The sequence below is a fragment of the Lynx rufus genome, unplaced genomic scaffold (genome assembly GCF_022079265.1).
Source record: "Lynx rufus isolate CCGP_SWC_20201006 ecotype Redwood Valley unplaced genomic scaffold, mLynRuf1.p SCAF_17, whole genome shotgun sequence".
Taxonomy (NCBI): Eukaryota; Metazoa; Chordata; class Mammalia; order Carnivora; family Felidae; genus Lynx; species Lynx rufus.
The window spans coordinates 50,473,211-50,488,906 of record NW_025814831.1 but is presented as its reverse complement, the minus strand read 5'-3'; the positions used below and the strand labels follow the sequence as shown (position 1 = coordinate 50,488,906).

General features: G+C 39.3%; 2 protein-coding genes across 3 annotated transcripts in view; both read right to left on the bottom strand.

Annotated features, from left to right (window-relative positions):
* Positions 1-5,392: 5,392 nt before the first annotated feature.
* Positions 5,393-13,411, bottom strand: VCPKMT (valosin containing protein lysine methyltransferase). The gene is made up of 6 exons (XM_047079704.1): positions 12,597-13,411; positions 12,389-12,499; positions 12,148-12,220; positions 11,212-11,331; positions 9,867-9,971; positions 5,393-6,512 (listed from the first exon to the last, which is right to left on the bottom strand). Exons 1-6 carry the CDS (start codon positions 12,860-12,862, stop codon positions 6,498-6,500), a joined length of 690 nt encoding a protein of 229 aa, XP_046935660.1. The 5' UTR covers positions 12,863-13,411; the 3' UTR covers positions 5,393-6,497.
* Positions 13,412-13,514: 103 nt separating this feature from the next.
* Positions 13,515-15,696, bottom strand: part of SOS2 (SOS Ras/Rho guanine nucleotide exchange factor 2) — an 89,279-nt gene continuing 87,097 nt past the window's right edge. For both annotated transcript variants that reach the window (XM_047079703.1, XM_047079702.1), the window contains one exon: positions 13,515-15,250. In XM_047079703.1, coding sequence (XP_046935659.1) covers positions 14,741-15,250 — 510 coding nt within the window. In that variant the 3' untranslated portion in view covers positions 13,515-14,740. The remainder of the gene's footprint in view (positions 15,251-15,696) is intronic.

Here is a 15,696-nt window from a genome sequence, read left to right as displayed (position 1 = left end):
CCTGGAACCCATCATTCACATGACATGGTAAAAAATTGTTCATCTGGGAGGTAACTGCTACAGAAGTGTTTTAGACTCACCTTGCTTTTAGAGTTAATACATCTAAACTTTGAAAATAGTTATGTGGATACATCAAGTCCTAGACTTCAGAAAAATGGTCTGCTGCTATACATTTAATTACCTATTACCTAACTGGTCTCAGTTTAACAGATGTGATAATAAGAATCACAGAGCGAAGAAGTGGCTAAAAGTCCAGGGAGGTGGAATGTTAATCCTGGAGCACCAGACAGCAAGATCAGGCTCCTGTATTTAGAAATGAGGAATTCTATTTGAAATGAGGATTCCTTTGAATGCCCATGGCACATACTTTAAAACCATAAGAATGAGGGGCGCCTGGATGGTTCTGTCAGTTAAGCTTCTGACTTCGGATCAGGTCATGATCGCCCAGGCTGTGGGTTTGAGCCCCATGTTGGGCTCTGTGCTGACAGCTCAGAGCCTGGAGCCTGCTTCAGATTCTGTGTCTCCCTCTCTCTGCTCCTCCCCTGCTCATGCTCTGTCTCTCTGCATCTCTCTCAAAAATAAACAAATATTCAAAAAATAAAAAAATAAAATAATACCTTAAAATGAATAGCAAACAGGGGTGCCTGGGTGGCTGAGTTGGTAGGAGCATCCTACTTCGGCTCAGGCCATAACCACATGGTTTGTGGGTTCGAGCCCCACGTTGGGCTTTGCCCTGACAAGAGGGAGCCTGCTTGGGATTCTCTGTCTCCCTCTCTGCCGCTCTCCCACTCACACACTCTCTCAAAAATAAATAAAATATTAAAAAAAAAAAACCACACAAACAGCAAACAAATGTTTTTCTTCCAGTCCATTTTCTTCCTTTTTCTAAAATTGCTTACGTGTTCAAGTAACAGTGTTGTGGAACAGTGCTCTCAACCTCCTCCTACCCCAACCACCATTCCCCATGATGGGGGAGTGATGTTTACACGGATCCTATACTCTCAAACAGATGTCCAGATTTTATACTGTCATATAGATAAAAATAGATTTATACCATACACATTTTCCTAGTCCCTACATGTAAAGTAATTCCACCTCTACTATAACCACAATATATATTGAACACTTACTACGTGCCAGGCACATGAGTGCATTTCACATATTAAACTGACTTAATCCCCATGGCAAACTATTCGGTGGATACTATTATGATCCCCATCTTACATATGAGAAATCAAGCACACGGAGTTTAAATAACTTCCTCAAGGTCACACAGCTAGTAAATGGCAGAACTGGAATTCAAGCCAAGATAATCTGGTCTCTAGGCCTGTGCTGACACATGGTTTTCAGAATGCATGAAAAAAACATTATCATGGAGATAATTTGCTCTAACACATTTTTAAGTCTATTGTTTGGAAACTATCTTGTTAATAAAAATTGACATAAAATCTATCTCACAATTGATGGGCTCACTAGGTCTTCACAAAACTCCAACTAATACTTAAGAACCTAAGACAATGTCTTAAATGACTCCAAGTATGTAACAGTTTTAACCTACCTAACTGGTGTAAATGGTTTGAGAATTCACTGCTTTCTTACTCAAAACTATGTAAAGTGAAAACTTTGCGTTTCCATTACTTTTCAGTCAGATTTTGTTGCCACATTTTTTTTTCTGTATTTGAATTAGCTTGAAGGTCTCCATGGTATGAGAACTGAATATTCTACTTTTACAATGTTTATTATCAACGAATCAAAAACTCTTTCAAACCCTGATGTTCCTTGAGGAGAAAGAGAAACTGAATGTCAAGAAGCTGGCCTAAGCCTACAGGACGATGGTACAGCCAGACAGAGCTTCAGTCTTGTGATGCAAAAGCTACTTATTACTCTAGTGAGGAAAGTACACTGGTTTGAAAAGCTAATTAAAATTAATTAGAAGGTTCAAGTACCTCAAACATAAAATCATGCATTATATAAAAGGTACTTTCAAGGTCAATTTTTCAGAACTTGACCAACTAATTTCGTTTCTTAAATGTCTCTCACAGAAGATATCAATAGCAGGGAAATGGTTTATGAATTGCAATTTCTGTAGCTTTAGGAATAACACTCAGAAATTCAAAAGGTATATCAGAATGCAATCGGGGCACCTGGGTGGCTCAATCAGCTAAGCTTCCGACTTCGTCTCAGGTCATAATCTCATGGTTAGTGGGCTTGAGCCCTGCATCAAGCTGTGCACTGACAGTGTGAAGCCTGCTTGGGATTTTCTCTCTCTCCTCTCTTCCCCTCCCTCACTGTGCGCAAGTGCTCTCTCAAAATGAATAAACTTTAAAGAAAAAGAATGCGATAGACATCACGATAAATCAAATACAATTTTATAAGAAAAAATTCCACTTTACTTACACTGTTGTTATGGTCTGAATGTTGGACCTGGCCCAGCCCAAAATCTTATGTTAAAACTTATTCCCCCAATGTGATGGTATTTGGAGGTGGGCATTTGAGAGATGAGTAGGTCGTGAGGATGAAGCTCTCAAAAGTGGGATCAGTGCCCTATAAAAGTGACCCCAGGGGGATCCTTTGTCTCTTCTGCCATGTGCAGTTACCATGAGAAGACAGCTGCCTATGAGGAAGTTGATCTTGGACCTGGAAGCTGCCTTGATCTTGGACTTCCAGCCTCCAGAACCATGAGAAATAAATTTCTGTTGTTTATAAGCCTTCCAGTCTGGGATATTTTGTTCCAGCAGCCCAAACACACTAAGACAACCATGTTATACTGGAAAACAACTCATGATAGGTAGGTTTATTTTATTTATTTTTAAGTAGGCTCCACACCCAATGTAGAGTTTGAACTCATGACCCTGAGATCAAGGGTTGGATGTTCTACCAACTGAGCCACCCAGGTATGTTTATTCTTTAAAATCTAATTTGGTTCTCCTTTAAAATGCAAGTGTGATTCTAATTCAAAATATTCTATTTTAGCAACTTTCTTTTTATAAACTGTTTAAAGACAAAGTCAAGCAATGCCATCTACAGGGAAACTTTAGAACAACAGTCCTATTTCTATAACCCACGCTTCTTTAAATTAATAGAGCATTTATAGTCTGAGTTATAATATTGCATTTGGTATCATCTGGCAAGAAAAAAACAGCAGCTGTGTAAAAAAAATCCCACTAACAATCATTCTGGAATAATATTTCCTAAAATAATTAAAAATAACCTAACTTCACTCCCAAGTTTATCACACTTTGGTTATGAACCATACCTGATTGAGATTCAAGTTATGCAACCTCAAGAAACTTTAGTTTTAACTGGTATGCAGGGAAGACTCAAGTCATTGGAGACTGACCTGCAACAATTTCCTTTTTCCAACTACTGAACTCCCCTCCCTCTTCCTCTTGAGTAGCATCACCTTCCCCTTGTCGGATTCTCTAAATTTTCAGGTAAATAGTTTCTAAAGTTCAGTCCTGTTTAAACCCTATTTCACAGACCAGTCCACATCGCATTCAAAGCTCTTTCCTTCCCTATGCAGTACAGGCCCACTCTAATCATGGACGGGTTGTTTTCTTATTTCTCCTCCTTTTTCTCTGCTTTCTCTTGGGAAGTAGATGCTGGAACGCAGTGGTTCCCAATTTAGACCAAACACCCAAACCACCTGGAGCCCTTTGACAAAAATGCCATGCCTCTTACTTAATTGAACTGGTACCTGAACATGGCTTTTGTTTGCTTTTAATTTTCTAGGTGATTCCACACGCAGCCTAGTTTGAGAATCACTGCTTTACAAAAGGGGCTCCCTAACTGGCAACAACTGCATGCTGATAACGGGCCTATGGGTTTCACGGTGCACAGTGGCAACCCCTCCTTCCCCTCCCCTGCAACCCAGCCCTGGCAGTCCCTGGAGGTTTGAGAGTTGGCTGCATTCTGGCTGACCCCCAGTCCCTAGCACCACGCCTCTCTCATTTATAGCACCTGCCCCTGAACTTCCTCATGTGACTGCACACGTCCTCCAACTCTTAGGCTGACAGGACCCATCTTCAATACCTCTCTGCCTGGCAGCCCCCGCCCTCCAATTCTATTCCTGTGCTCTGGAATAGCAACGCAGATATGCTAACCTGCTGAGTAAACACAAATCCAACCAGGTGGAGAAAATGCTGGGTTCCCTTCTTAAAGGCATCCTGAATTGTTCCCTTAGGCCTCCCTCTCGTGGTTTCTGAGTACAGATGCTCCCTGTCCCTTCTCTCATGACAGCCCAAAGGACTAAATCCCATTCCCCAACACTGCTTCTCCCTAGCCTCCCAGCTGTCTGTGGAATGGTGGTTCGGCACAGGACGTTCCACAAACTGGCAGCCCTCGGTAAGCCCTGCAGTGCTCATGGGTCCTAACCACCAGTGGTGCCCTGATCTTACAACGTGGAGACTTGCTACCTTGGTACCTTTTAGTCTCTGTTTTGGTCTTACTCCAGAATAGGAAAAGAGGGGGCGCCTGGGTGGCGCAGTCGGTTAAGCGTCCGACTTCAGCCAGGTCACGATCTCGCGGTCCGTGAGTTCGAGCCCCGCGTCAGGCTCTGGGCTGATGGCTCAGAGCCTGGAGCCTGTTTCCGATTCTGTGTCTCCCTCTCTCTCTGCCCCTCCCCCGTTCATGCTCTGTCTCTCTCTGTCCCAAAAATAAATAAAAAACGTTGAAAAAAAAATAAAAAAAAAAAAAACAGAATAGGAAAAGAAAAATCCCATGATTTAATGTTACAAATTACTTAAATCTGCAGTCAGTAACTTACGTCAGTTCTCTAGAACAGATGTCAATGAATGTATGCGAATGACTTATTAAGGAAGTAAGAAGGAGTGGGAATAGGACAGGGAAGGAAGCACGCCCAAGCAAAGGGGTGATTCTGACCAAGCTGTAGAGGCTGACCTCAACCCAGCTCCTCCAGAGAGTTCCGGAGTGTAAATGTACACCTATGTGAGGTAAAGGAGCTGGGCTTTCATACATAAATGTCAAGGAGCACTTCAGGCCGAAGACCCGGAGGTACTGAGTATTAGAAGCATAGTGAACAGGGGAGGAGGGTGAACAGGGATCTGAGGAATCTGGGTGGATCACTATAGCTGGTCAATGTCAGACTTACTTCTACAAGTTCTACAACGTTACCAAAAAGGCTAAATAGACTTCACTGATAATAACTGGTGCTATCTGTAACTAACAAAGTATCATATATTTAGTTTACACTGTTTAGTAAACTGCTTAATAAAATGCTAAGGGCAGTATGAACAATGTATTTTGAGAAAGAACAGCAAAACAAATTTTAAAGACTGAAGGAAGCCTGGAGGAAAGAATGGTTCTTTTGCTAGAAAGCCTGCTTTAGACATTCATTTTCTTCAAAACAATCTCTGAAACATTCACAAAATCACAGGGTCTCAAAAACAATGTTTATTTTAATACATAAAATGTGCCACCAAGCACCAATGCCTGTAAGTACCAGAATCCCATCCAGTTAGTATTACTCTTCACAACTGGTATGACTGAAGTCCTTGACAGATCCGAGTCTGAGCAGATGATTACCATCACTAACATAAAACAGACGACACAGAACCAAAATCATTTGCTAAATGTATACAGAACTACATGTGTAGTTACTTAAAAACCTTTCTCTGTTCCATGTAAAAACACCAGTGATTTTAGTCATTTTCCTAGAAGATACACACAAGGAGAAGTGCAAGAGCCACATAAGTGCACAAGCCTGAAAGTGGGCTTTTTATTCTCACTCCATTCTCAAATGGAAGATTCTGTAAAGATACCTTTCCCCACTCCTGATTTCTTACTTTCATTCTTACCAACTCATTACAGTATAATTTACTATCCAACTCACATAGACATGTATGGTGGAGGAAAAGAATAAAACTTTGGCTAATTTAAATATAGAAAACAGTATTTTTGTTTTTTTTTAAATAAAAGAAAATTTAAATACTAAAGCTATCTTAATAACAGCAATGAAGTGGAAGGTATATATAAAACCACTGCAGAATGTTAAAATAAAAATCTTTTTTTAGATTTATCTATCTTGAAGACAACTAAATTTTACTAGTTTCAATTTAAACATAATTACATAGTAATAGATGTCTCTCTTTAGAAATTGGATCAATTTATCCCTGGTTTCCTGAAGATACACCAAGTCATGGTTATGCTGCTTCACTGTTTATTTCTGGCAGACTTTGGCAAATCACAATATCTATTTTCATTTGAGGAGTGACTGATATGCAATTTTCTTTTAAGCAGAACCTGATGCTGAGCTAAAAGTAAACTAAGTTGGATTTCAGGCCCAATGGCAGGCAGGCAGTCAGTAATCATTTTTCGAATTGCAGGCAGCCCATGGTAGTTTTCATTTATATATCAAATCTCTACGGACATGCTGGAATAATCTGTGAACACAATCTTCCCATGCTGTATTCACATGCTCCACTCACATCTTTAGCTTACCCAGGTTGTTAGAGACTTGGGTAAGATGACTAAAGATTTCACGATGGAGATTTCTATAAGAAAAAAAAAAAAGAAACTTTAAAACTTTAAAGACGCTTTCTAAAAAGAAACTTTAAGTACTTACTGGGTACTTAATACTAGGTAATATGCCTAGTAATGGCTAAATGCAATTCAAAGGAATAGCCATGCATAATTTTTGGAGATGGTTCGTTGCTGATACCTAAATGCAAGCAACCAAAGAAAAATGACATACGCTGGACATCATCAAAATTAAAAAGCTCTGTGCTTCAAAGGACATACTATCAAGAAAACAAAAAGACAACTCACAGAATGAGAGAAAGTATTTGCAAGTCACGTTCTGGTAAGGGTCTAGTATCCAAAATATATAAAGAACTGTTACAACTCAACGATAAAAAGACGACCCAATTTAAAAACAGGCAAAGTACTTTTGTAAAGATATACAAATGGCCAGTAAGTACATGAAAAGATATTCAACATCATTAGTTACTTGGGAAATGAAAATAAAAACCACAATGAGATACCACTTCATACCTACTAATAAGATGGCTAGAATCAAAAAATGGACAATGACAGGGGTGCCTGGGTGGCGCAGTCGGTTAAGCGTCCGACTTCAGCCAGGTCACGATCTCGCGGTCCGTGAGTTCGAGCCCCGCGTCGGGCTCTGGGCTGATGGCTCAGAGCCTGGAGCCTGTTTCCGATTCTGTGTCTCCCTCTCTCTCTGCCCCTCCCCCGTTCATGCTCTGTCTCTCTCTGTCCCAGAAATAAATAAACGTTGAAAAAAAAAAAAATTAAAAAAAAAAAAAATGGACAATGACAAGTGTTGGTGAGGACACAAAGAAATTAGAACCCTCAGCTATTGCTGGTGGGAACGTAAAGTGATACAGCAGCTTTGGAATACAGTTTATTAATTCCTCAAAAAGTTAAACAGAATTACCATATAACCCAGCAATTCTACTCTAAGGTACATACCCAAGAGACCTGAAAACACAGATCACACAAAAATTCTCACATGGATATTCATAATAGTATTATTCATTATAGCCAAAAAGTGAAAATGACTGAAATGCCTATCAAGTGATGAATGGATAAGGTGTAGTATATGCATGCAAAGAAATATTAAAACTATATTAAAAAAAACATATTATACCTAAAAAAAACTGTAAGGAGTTAAGTGCTGATGATGTAGGCTCCAACATGGGTAAACCTTAAAAACACTGTGCTGTTAGAAGCCAGATACAGGAAGCCACACAGTGTGTGGTTCCATTTATATGAAATGTTCAGAATAGGAAAATCCATAGAGAACAGACTGGTGGTTGCCAAGGGCTAGGGAGAGGCAGGAATAGGAAGTGACTGCTAACAGGTATGGGGTTTCTTTGTGAGGTGATAAAAATGTTTAGAATTAAAAAGTGACAGCTGTGCAACTCTGTGAGTATACTATAAAACTAGTGCATTGTACATTTTAAAAGGGTGAATTTTATGGTGTGTGAATGTTACCAACTTTTTCAAAAGAAACTGATTCTGGGGCATCTGGGTGGTTCAGTGGGTTGAGCATTGGACTCTTGAGCTACTCAGGTCATGATCCCAGGGTTGTGGGATTGAATCCTGCATCAGGCTCTGCACTGAGTGTGGAGCTTAAGATTCTCTCCCTCTCTCTCAGGGCCCCTGGGTGGCTCAGTTGGTTGAGCTTCTGACTCTTGATTTCAGCTTAGGTCATGATCTCACAGCTGTGAGATCAAGCCTGTTGGGCCCCAGTGTGGAGCCCACTAGGGATTCACTTTCCCTCTTGCTTTGCCCCTCCCCTGCTCATGCTTGTGGGATTTCTCTTCCCCGACCCCTGCTTGTGCTCTGTAACAATTAACAATTAAAAAAAAAAAAAAAAAGTGATTCTTTGGGGGGAAAAAAAGGAAGCCTGTACATTTAGGAAACACAAAATCTTTATGCCTCAAAAAAATCCTACTTTCAAAACTACACCACGAGGGCACCTGGCTGGCTCAGTTGGTAGAGCACATGACTCCTGATCTCGGTATTGTAAGTTTGAGCCCCATGGTGGGTGCAGAGATTACTCAAAAATAAATCTTTTTTTTCTTCTTCTTTTAAATGTTTATTTATTCTGAGAGAGACAGGGAGAACGTGAGCTGGGGAGGGGCAGAGAGAGAGGGAGAGAGAGAATTCCAAGCGGGCTCCGTGCTATCAGCACAGAGCCTGATGCAGGGCTCAATTTCACAAACCATGAGATTGTGATACAAGCTGAAATCAACAGTTGGATGCTTAACCAGGTACCCCTAAAAATAAACCTTTACAGAAACAAAAACCCTGTACAACAGCCTGAGCTAAAACCACATTCCTTAAGACCTAAAACATTTTTAAATTTATCTTTATATCTCCAGCACCATGCCAAATAAAAGTTAGTGGATCTGAATTACTAACCCCACTAGTCCTCTTTCTTTATACTCCTAACACCTAGCCTTGATCTCCCAAATTGCAAGTTATTTGCTTTTGGCTAGAATTCACATAATGAGAAAACTTCATCAACAAATTCAACAAATTCAATCAAAGCAAAGAGAACAGAAACAAGTGGGATTTACTAAATTAAGCATCTTTAATGCATAAACTTGACCATGTCTTTGCTTTATACTAGTCACATATACAGAAGGTGATACAAAAATGGATGAGACACAATTCTTCCTTTCTACAGGTTCAAACTCTAGGCATCACAGAGGCAACTTGCATAAAATATAATTACTGTAACAGGTAAAGAAAGCAACAAAAAAGGGAAACATACATAAATTCTATTTAACAGAGTGCATTTTTATTTACTGTACAGACCTACCTTATTATATTTTACTCTGACAATTTAAAAGAATTTGGGGCGCCTGGGTGGCTCAGTCAGTTAAACATCCAACTTTGGCTCAGGTCATGATCTCACAGTTCGTGAGTTTGAGCCGTGAGTTGGGCTCCGTGCTGACAATAGTGCAGAGCCTGCTTGGAATTTTCTCTCTCCCTCTCTCTCTGCCCCTCCCTCACTCACTCAAAATAAATAAATTTAAAATAAATTTTGAATGATTGGAGAAAGTTCACAAAAGTCAGAACTAATAAGAGACAATACAAACTTATAAACAGCTGAGTTCCTTGCTTAAGCTGATGTCCAATTATAAACCTCTATTACTTACAGATGGAAAGGACCTTTATAAAAGCAGCCTGCCTAATTTTAAAGGAAGAATCCAAGGCCAAGGAGATTATCTTAACACTGAAAGTGCCTTAGTTCAGTGAGTTATCAGAGCAGTTTCCCCACATCACAATCAACATCTACACCACACATTAGCTCAGAGACCATGCCCAGCTAATGAAATCTCCTCAGAGGATAAAGGAGCTAGGAATATATTTACCGGTTTTTTCTTTCTGATGTATAAAATATGAATATCTTCGCTTCGATATTCTTCATCATGTTTCTCCAAAGGAATTTTTTCAAAGTCAAAGTCTAGTTGGAGTAGCTATAAATTTAAAAGAGATATACTTTAAATTAAGTAATATGAAGTGTCCTGTGGTGACAGAAGTCAGAATGATGGTTAATTTTAGAGTACTGACTAGGGAAGGGCATGTAGGAGCCTTCTGAGGTCGTAAAAGTGTTCTATAGCTTTATGTAGGGTGGTGGTTGCTTGGGTGTATACACATGAAAAAGTGAGCCGAGCACTGGATATATGTGCATTGTACATGTGTTTTAATTCAACTGAAACAGTTTAGCAATATAAAATTTTCAATTATACTCTCAAAAGTTCATTAACTTTAATTGTCAAGAAAAATATAAACCATTTTAGCACATATCTGAGGCAGAGTCATATATTTGTTTTCTCATTTAAGTAAAGTAGTCCTTTCAGGGCTGTGTAGATGTACCCTCAAGAGGAGTCACTTGTAAAGTGATGGATTTTTGCCCATCAAAAGCGTTTGGGTGACAACCAGGGGAAGATGGGTAAAGATACATGGGACTCTATGTACTACTCTTGCAACTTTGTGTGAATCTTTATTTCAAAGTAAAAAGTAAAAAAAAGAGGGGGGGGAGGGGAGAGGGGAGAGGGGAGAGGGGAAGAAACTGAAAGCAGATAGGTTTTCTTCCAGGACACGAGGGTGGCTCAGTCAGTTAAGTGTCTGACTCTTGATTTCAGCTCAGGTCATGATTTCACAGTTCATGGGTTCTTGGGATTGAGCCCCATGCTGGGCTCTGCCCTGACAGCAGGGAGCCTGCTTGGGATTCTCTCTCTCACTCTCTCTCTGCCTCTGCCCTGCTCACTCTCTCTCAAAATAAATAAGTAAACTTAAAAAAAAAAAAAAAAGCAGATACAATATCTTGGTCAAAGCTTTCATAAAAACATAGAGAAAACCACAGAGGTAAAAACATATCACATATCAATGTTTCCATGATGTATACTCCAAAAGTAATACATACATCAATATGTTCCCCAAAGGTAGCACAGTGTTTAATCAAGAAACATTATTTTAGATTGTTCTCTAAATACTAGATCACCTAATTAGAAAGAAAAAGAAATAAAGGATTAGAAAAGATGAAAAAAGCGGAAGTCTTAATAGAACGGTGGGCAATGAAAGATCCTCTCCTTGGGTTCATACAACCAGAATGTTTTCCCCACTCAAGAGTACCATAATATACTTGAACACACAGTCACATACAGCCTCACAGAAGGGTAATCAGTACAAAAACATATCTAGTACAGTACTTACCTCAAAATACTTTTTCTCAATTTCTGGATTTTTTCCCATGGTTCGTTGTTCATAACAACATATAATACAAGTCTCAAATCCACTAATATCTTTTAGAGTTTTCAACAATGGCTCCAAAGACTGTTCAAAAAAGGATATAGTTTTTATTTATGATTTTTAAAAATTTATATTTTTACTATAAAAAGGGGGCAGGGGAAGTGGAGGGTAACCATAATTCCCCTCCAACTTATCCATCTTTGAATCAATCCAACAAAGTACATGTGGTTAAAGCTCTGTAACTAATGACTGGTAAACTTCTCTTAACTAATCAACCATTACACTGATTTCAATTTCCAAAGAGAGGAGTTAAGTGACTGCATTTTGGAATGCCCATGGGAAAACAAATAGAACTGACTTCACCCTTAAAAAATTAATTTTATTTAATCTATTTTAATTTAGGATTTTGCCCACAAAGGCAAGTCTGACAATACCTTGAAAGTAAGTTAGCTCGACCCTTGTTATTTTAAAAATGAGTGATGCCCACAATGCTATACAAACGGATTTTTAAAAATCATTCCGAATAATTTTGCCACAGAAAAATGAATTCTTTACAAAGCAACTTAATTCTCAATGTCATGGTCAACATGTTCACTAGGAAGAGCTTTAAAAAACTTGGCTTTTCATAACATCCAAATGGCAAAATCCTTTTAAAATCTTACAGAAGCTTCTAGTAAAATGCACATGACACTTTTCTCAACTGTTTCAGAGGTATATATGTTTATCCTGAGTGTACATATACAGTTCCTTAAAACTTATTTTCTCTTTACTGTGTCATCAACTTTAGGACAAATATCCTGCATTTAGAGATGTTAAAATGGGAAGAAATGTGCACTACGAAATCCACCAGTCATGGTACCATTTCTAAAGGAAGGGCACTTCGCTCCACTGAGTACTTACCTCTTCGTAGTATATGCAGTCGGCCATCAGTATGTAGTCTGGTGGAGAAGACAAGTCTTCTATTTCTTCCCCCCTTAAAAATGTCAACCAAATATTTTAACTGTTGCTTTAATAATTTAAAATACAGTTTTTATAAACAAGGCCTGAAAAGTCCCCTTCGTATTAACTATGCTTTTAGTGAAATGCAATTTAAAGCAAACTACGAATCATTACTTAAAACAAGCTGAAAGGCCATACAAACCATTTCAGTACCTTGGCTTGAATAGAACCAGTGACAAGATGCTCGTTCATATTAATATTCATCTTCAGCAAATCTTGCAATTCTTCAAGATCTGTGACTACAACATCAGCCCTGTAAAATAAGGTGGATTGAGGTGTAGGCACAAGTATGGTAAACCAATAATGTGGGTTTCCCGAACAAAGCGGCGCCCCCTCCTGCCAGCTCTTACCCGAGGGTAGCGGCCATGAGCCCCACGGCCCCTGTGCCAGAGCCCAGTTCCAGCACCGACCGCCGGCTCAGAGCGTGGGCCCCATCGCCGGAAAACTCGGGCGTTTCCAGGTACTTAGAAAGAACAATGGCAGCATCCCAAACAACGCAGCCCACGCCGCCAGAGCCATACTGCTGCAGTCGTAACACTGTGCCATCTCGCTTCTCCAAAACTCGAACAAAGTTCCGCAGTGGGTCCTCCACGGAGGACTCCAGGGTAGCCGCCATCGCTGCCCGGCAACAAGAGGCGGCGTGCGCGGTGACGTCACATCCACACGCACCGCCCCAAGGGCCGACCTGAAGAGGGCCCGGCGCCTCCTAGCGGCGAAGTTGGGCTCCACAGCGCGTGCGCAAAGGCACAAAGCCGGGAAGGCAGCGTTACCTGGGCGTGGTCGAGCACGAGGCCACCCGCTTCCCCAGCGTGCTGGTCTGCCTCACTCCGCTCAATTACAAGTCAGGCCTAACAAACAGGTAGTTTAAATCACTCTTCCAAAGCTAAGATTATAAACTGCTCTTTAAAAAACAAAGGCAACCTCAGAGTGTTTTTACCTGGAGACTAATTCACATGGTAGTTATTGGCCTTAAACCCAGGCAGGTTCCAAGATCCTACCAAGGAAGGCTATAATCCTTATCAAGAGTTCCCTAGCATGTTTCTAATTTTTCATCTGAATGCATAAAAATAGTTGCTGGAAGCTTGCTGACTGCATTTTGAAGGTTAAGACAAAAGTAATCCCTCTAAAATTTACATCACTTAAATTCTTTGGGATTATGTAAGGTAAATTGCACAAAATATTGTAAATAATGTAGGTGTATTTATTTCCACAGAACTCAACAATCTCTCCCCTTGTTTCTTAAAATGAAAACACATACTTTAAAAATCTTTTAAAAATTAAGACTGGGGTAATTTATTAATCTTGTTAAGAACTCTGATACAAAGCACAGTAAAAGGCCACAGACCAGTAAATAAACAACGTGGCTTTTGGCTACTTTACAACTGCTGCTACAACACTATTAGCAAAACACGCTTTTTCATCACTTTGAACCCAGGAGTCCAAATGGCAAATAAAAGTTTTATTCACTTCTCTGAATAAAAAGTTTAATAAAGCTTTAAGTATTTGCTGGTTTAAATGTTACCAATGTAAAAAAAAATATTTTAAAAATTTTTAGTTAACATGAAATTTATAAAGTTACTAGGTTTTGAGGGCAAAGCAGTTGGTTCCTATGCCATAAGAATTTTTCCTCTGAATTTCTGAATTAGTAAAGTAGCAGATTGTATTATAGGCCTCGAGTCACTTAAATTTATATAGGTTATTAGCATTATCTTTAAATATACAATATAAACAAAACTGTACATACATGGCATATTAACTTTGTTTTCCAAAACAATAGGCAACTCATTAGCTAAAGACACCATAGTCTGCAAAAACAAAAGGCACATCTGAATGAGATACATGCCCTTTCTCCCTCTATGATTGGGTTAGGTAGTCTCTGTATACATTTTGACAAAATAATAAACACTTACAGTGCATTCTACTATTTTCATTCTATTTTTCATTTTTGTCTTCAGCAGCAAATTCTGGCATTTAAGACATGGCATTAAAGAGTTTAAGAACAGTGGGTGTTTTTCACAATTCTCCTACATGTAAAAACTAGAAGTAAAAACTAGAAGATGGTCAAAGAGTTTTAAAAATCAGTAATACCATACACCCCCTAAATCTGTGTAAATTCATTGCCTTAAAAAGGCATCTATTACTCAAATTTGAAAAATTCCACAAATGCACTATCCCCTTTTTCAGTGCAATCAATGTCACTTTAAACCATATTTTAGCAGAGTCTACAGTGCAAATATAAATTCTTTATACTGGCCTTTTGGCAGCACTGAGGATCCAAAACAAGGCAATGCTACTGATCACCTGAGGATCATGGTAAAGGACTTCTGTATTTTTATTTTTCTGATTTTTAAAAGCTTATTTGATCAGTAGCATTTTTGTAAGAGCATTATTTGTAAAAAGTACTAAAATACTATGCCTTTTTCTGAATAAATTAAAAAAAAAAAAAAACCTTTACAAATACCATTCCAGTGTCAATGACTACATATGGCTAAGGTCATTGAGGAGTTTCTGCATTTTCTAGCAAAGGCAGTCTGTACGATGGGGGGTGTGAAAGCTCCCGTTTATAAGTCTTTGGTGGCAGTTTTGGTAGGTGAGGGCTTGAATTCTGCCTTGGTGGAACAGGGGGAGCTTGAGGATGAGCAAGGTTATTGTGACTGGAACTGAGCGCATAGCATCGACGTGGTACTCTTGGAGAGGGTGTGCTAGGAGGAGTATTTGGTGAATTTGGACAGGTACTAACGTCTCTGAGCCACTCTGGATCTCTGTGAAGATGTCCTAGTGGAGGTGGCTGAAGATTAAATGGACAGTTTATAAAGTGTTCTGGAGGCCGAAGGGGAACTGGTGGAGGGGTATCAGGAAGAGGATCTCTCGGCGGTGGTGGAGGTGGACTATGCAGAGGCCCGTCAAATGCACCAGTAGGAGCAGGAACTCTGGGTTTTACCTTTGGAGGAGGAGGTTGTCTTGGTGGAATAGCAGGGGGGTCATCATCAGATTTCGTATTTCCCTAAAAAAAAAAAAAAAAAATTAAATTATACCTCCATTCTCCTGAAAAATCTGTTAAGAAAGGTTTCAAAAGACTGAAAAATTCTTATGTGTTCAGTTAAATCCAGAGGTTCAAAATAGGTTAACCTAATTTAATGATCAGATTTATCAATAAATTACTTCTAGTATAACTTGGGGCCCAGTTTAATATTTTTATATATGAGATGTTTTAATTGAAATCTTAGAACATAAAGCCTCAGGTTATCTTGTAATTATAATAGGCAAGCGACTAAAAAGGATGTATAGTTTTGTGAACATTAAAATACATAATTCCAAGGGGACTTAATGCCTAGCTTCTGCTTTCTGGTCATCTACTTCTGCTTTCCCCAGTGAGGTTCTCAAAGTGTGATCCAGGGACAGCAGCACCAGCATCAGTAGGGAACTTGTTAAAAAATGCAAATTGTTGTG

Bases quoted from the DNA above. Each gene is read 5' to 3' on its own strand.
- VCPKMT (XM_047079704.1), bottom strand. From the start codon at position 12,862: ATGGCGGCTACCCTGGAGTCCTCCGTGGAGGACCCACTGCGGAACTTT. The intron at 12,221-12,388 runs GTTTGTATGGCC...GACATTTTTAAG, and splicing joins CAAGCCAAGGTACTGAAATG to GGGGGAAGAAATAGAAGACT. The intron at 11,332-12,147 runs GTAAGTACTCAG...TTTTTTGAACAG, and splicing joins ACTGCATATACTACGAAGAG to TCTTTGGAGCCATTGTTGAA.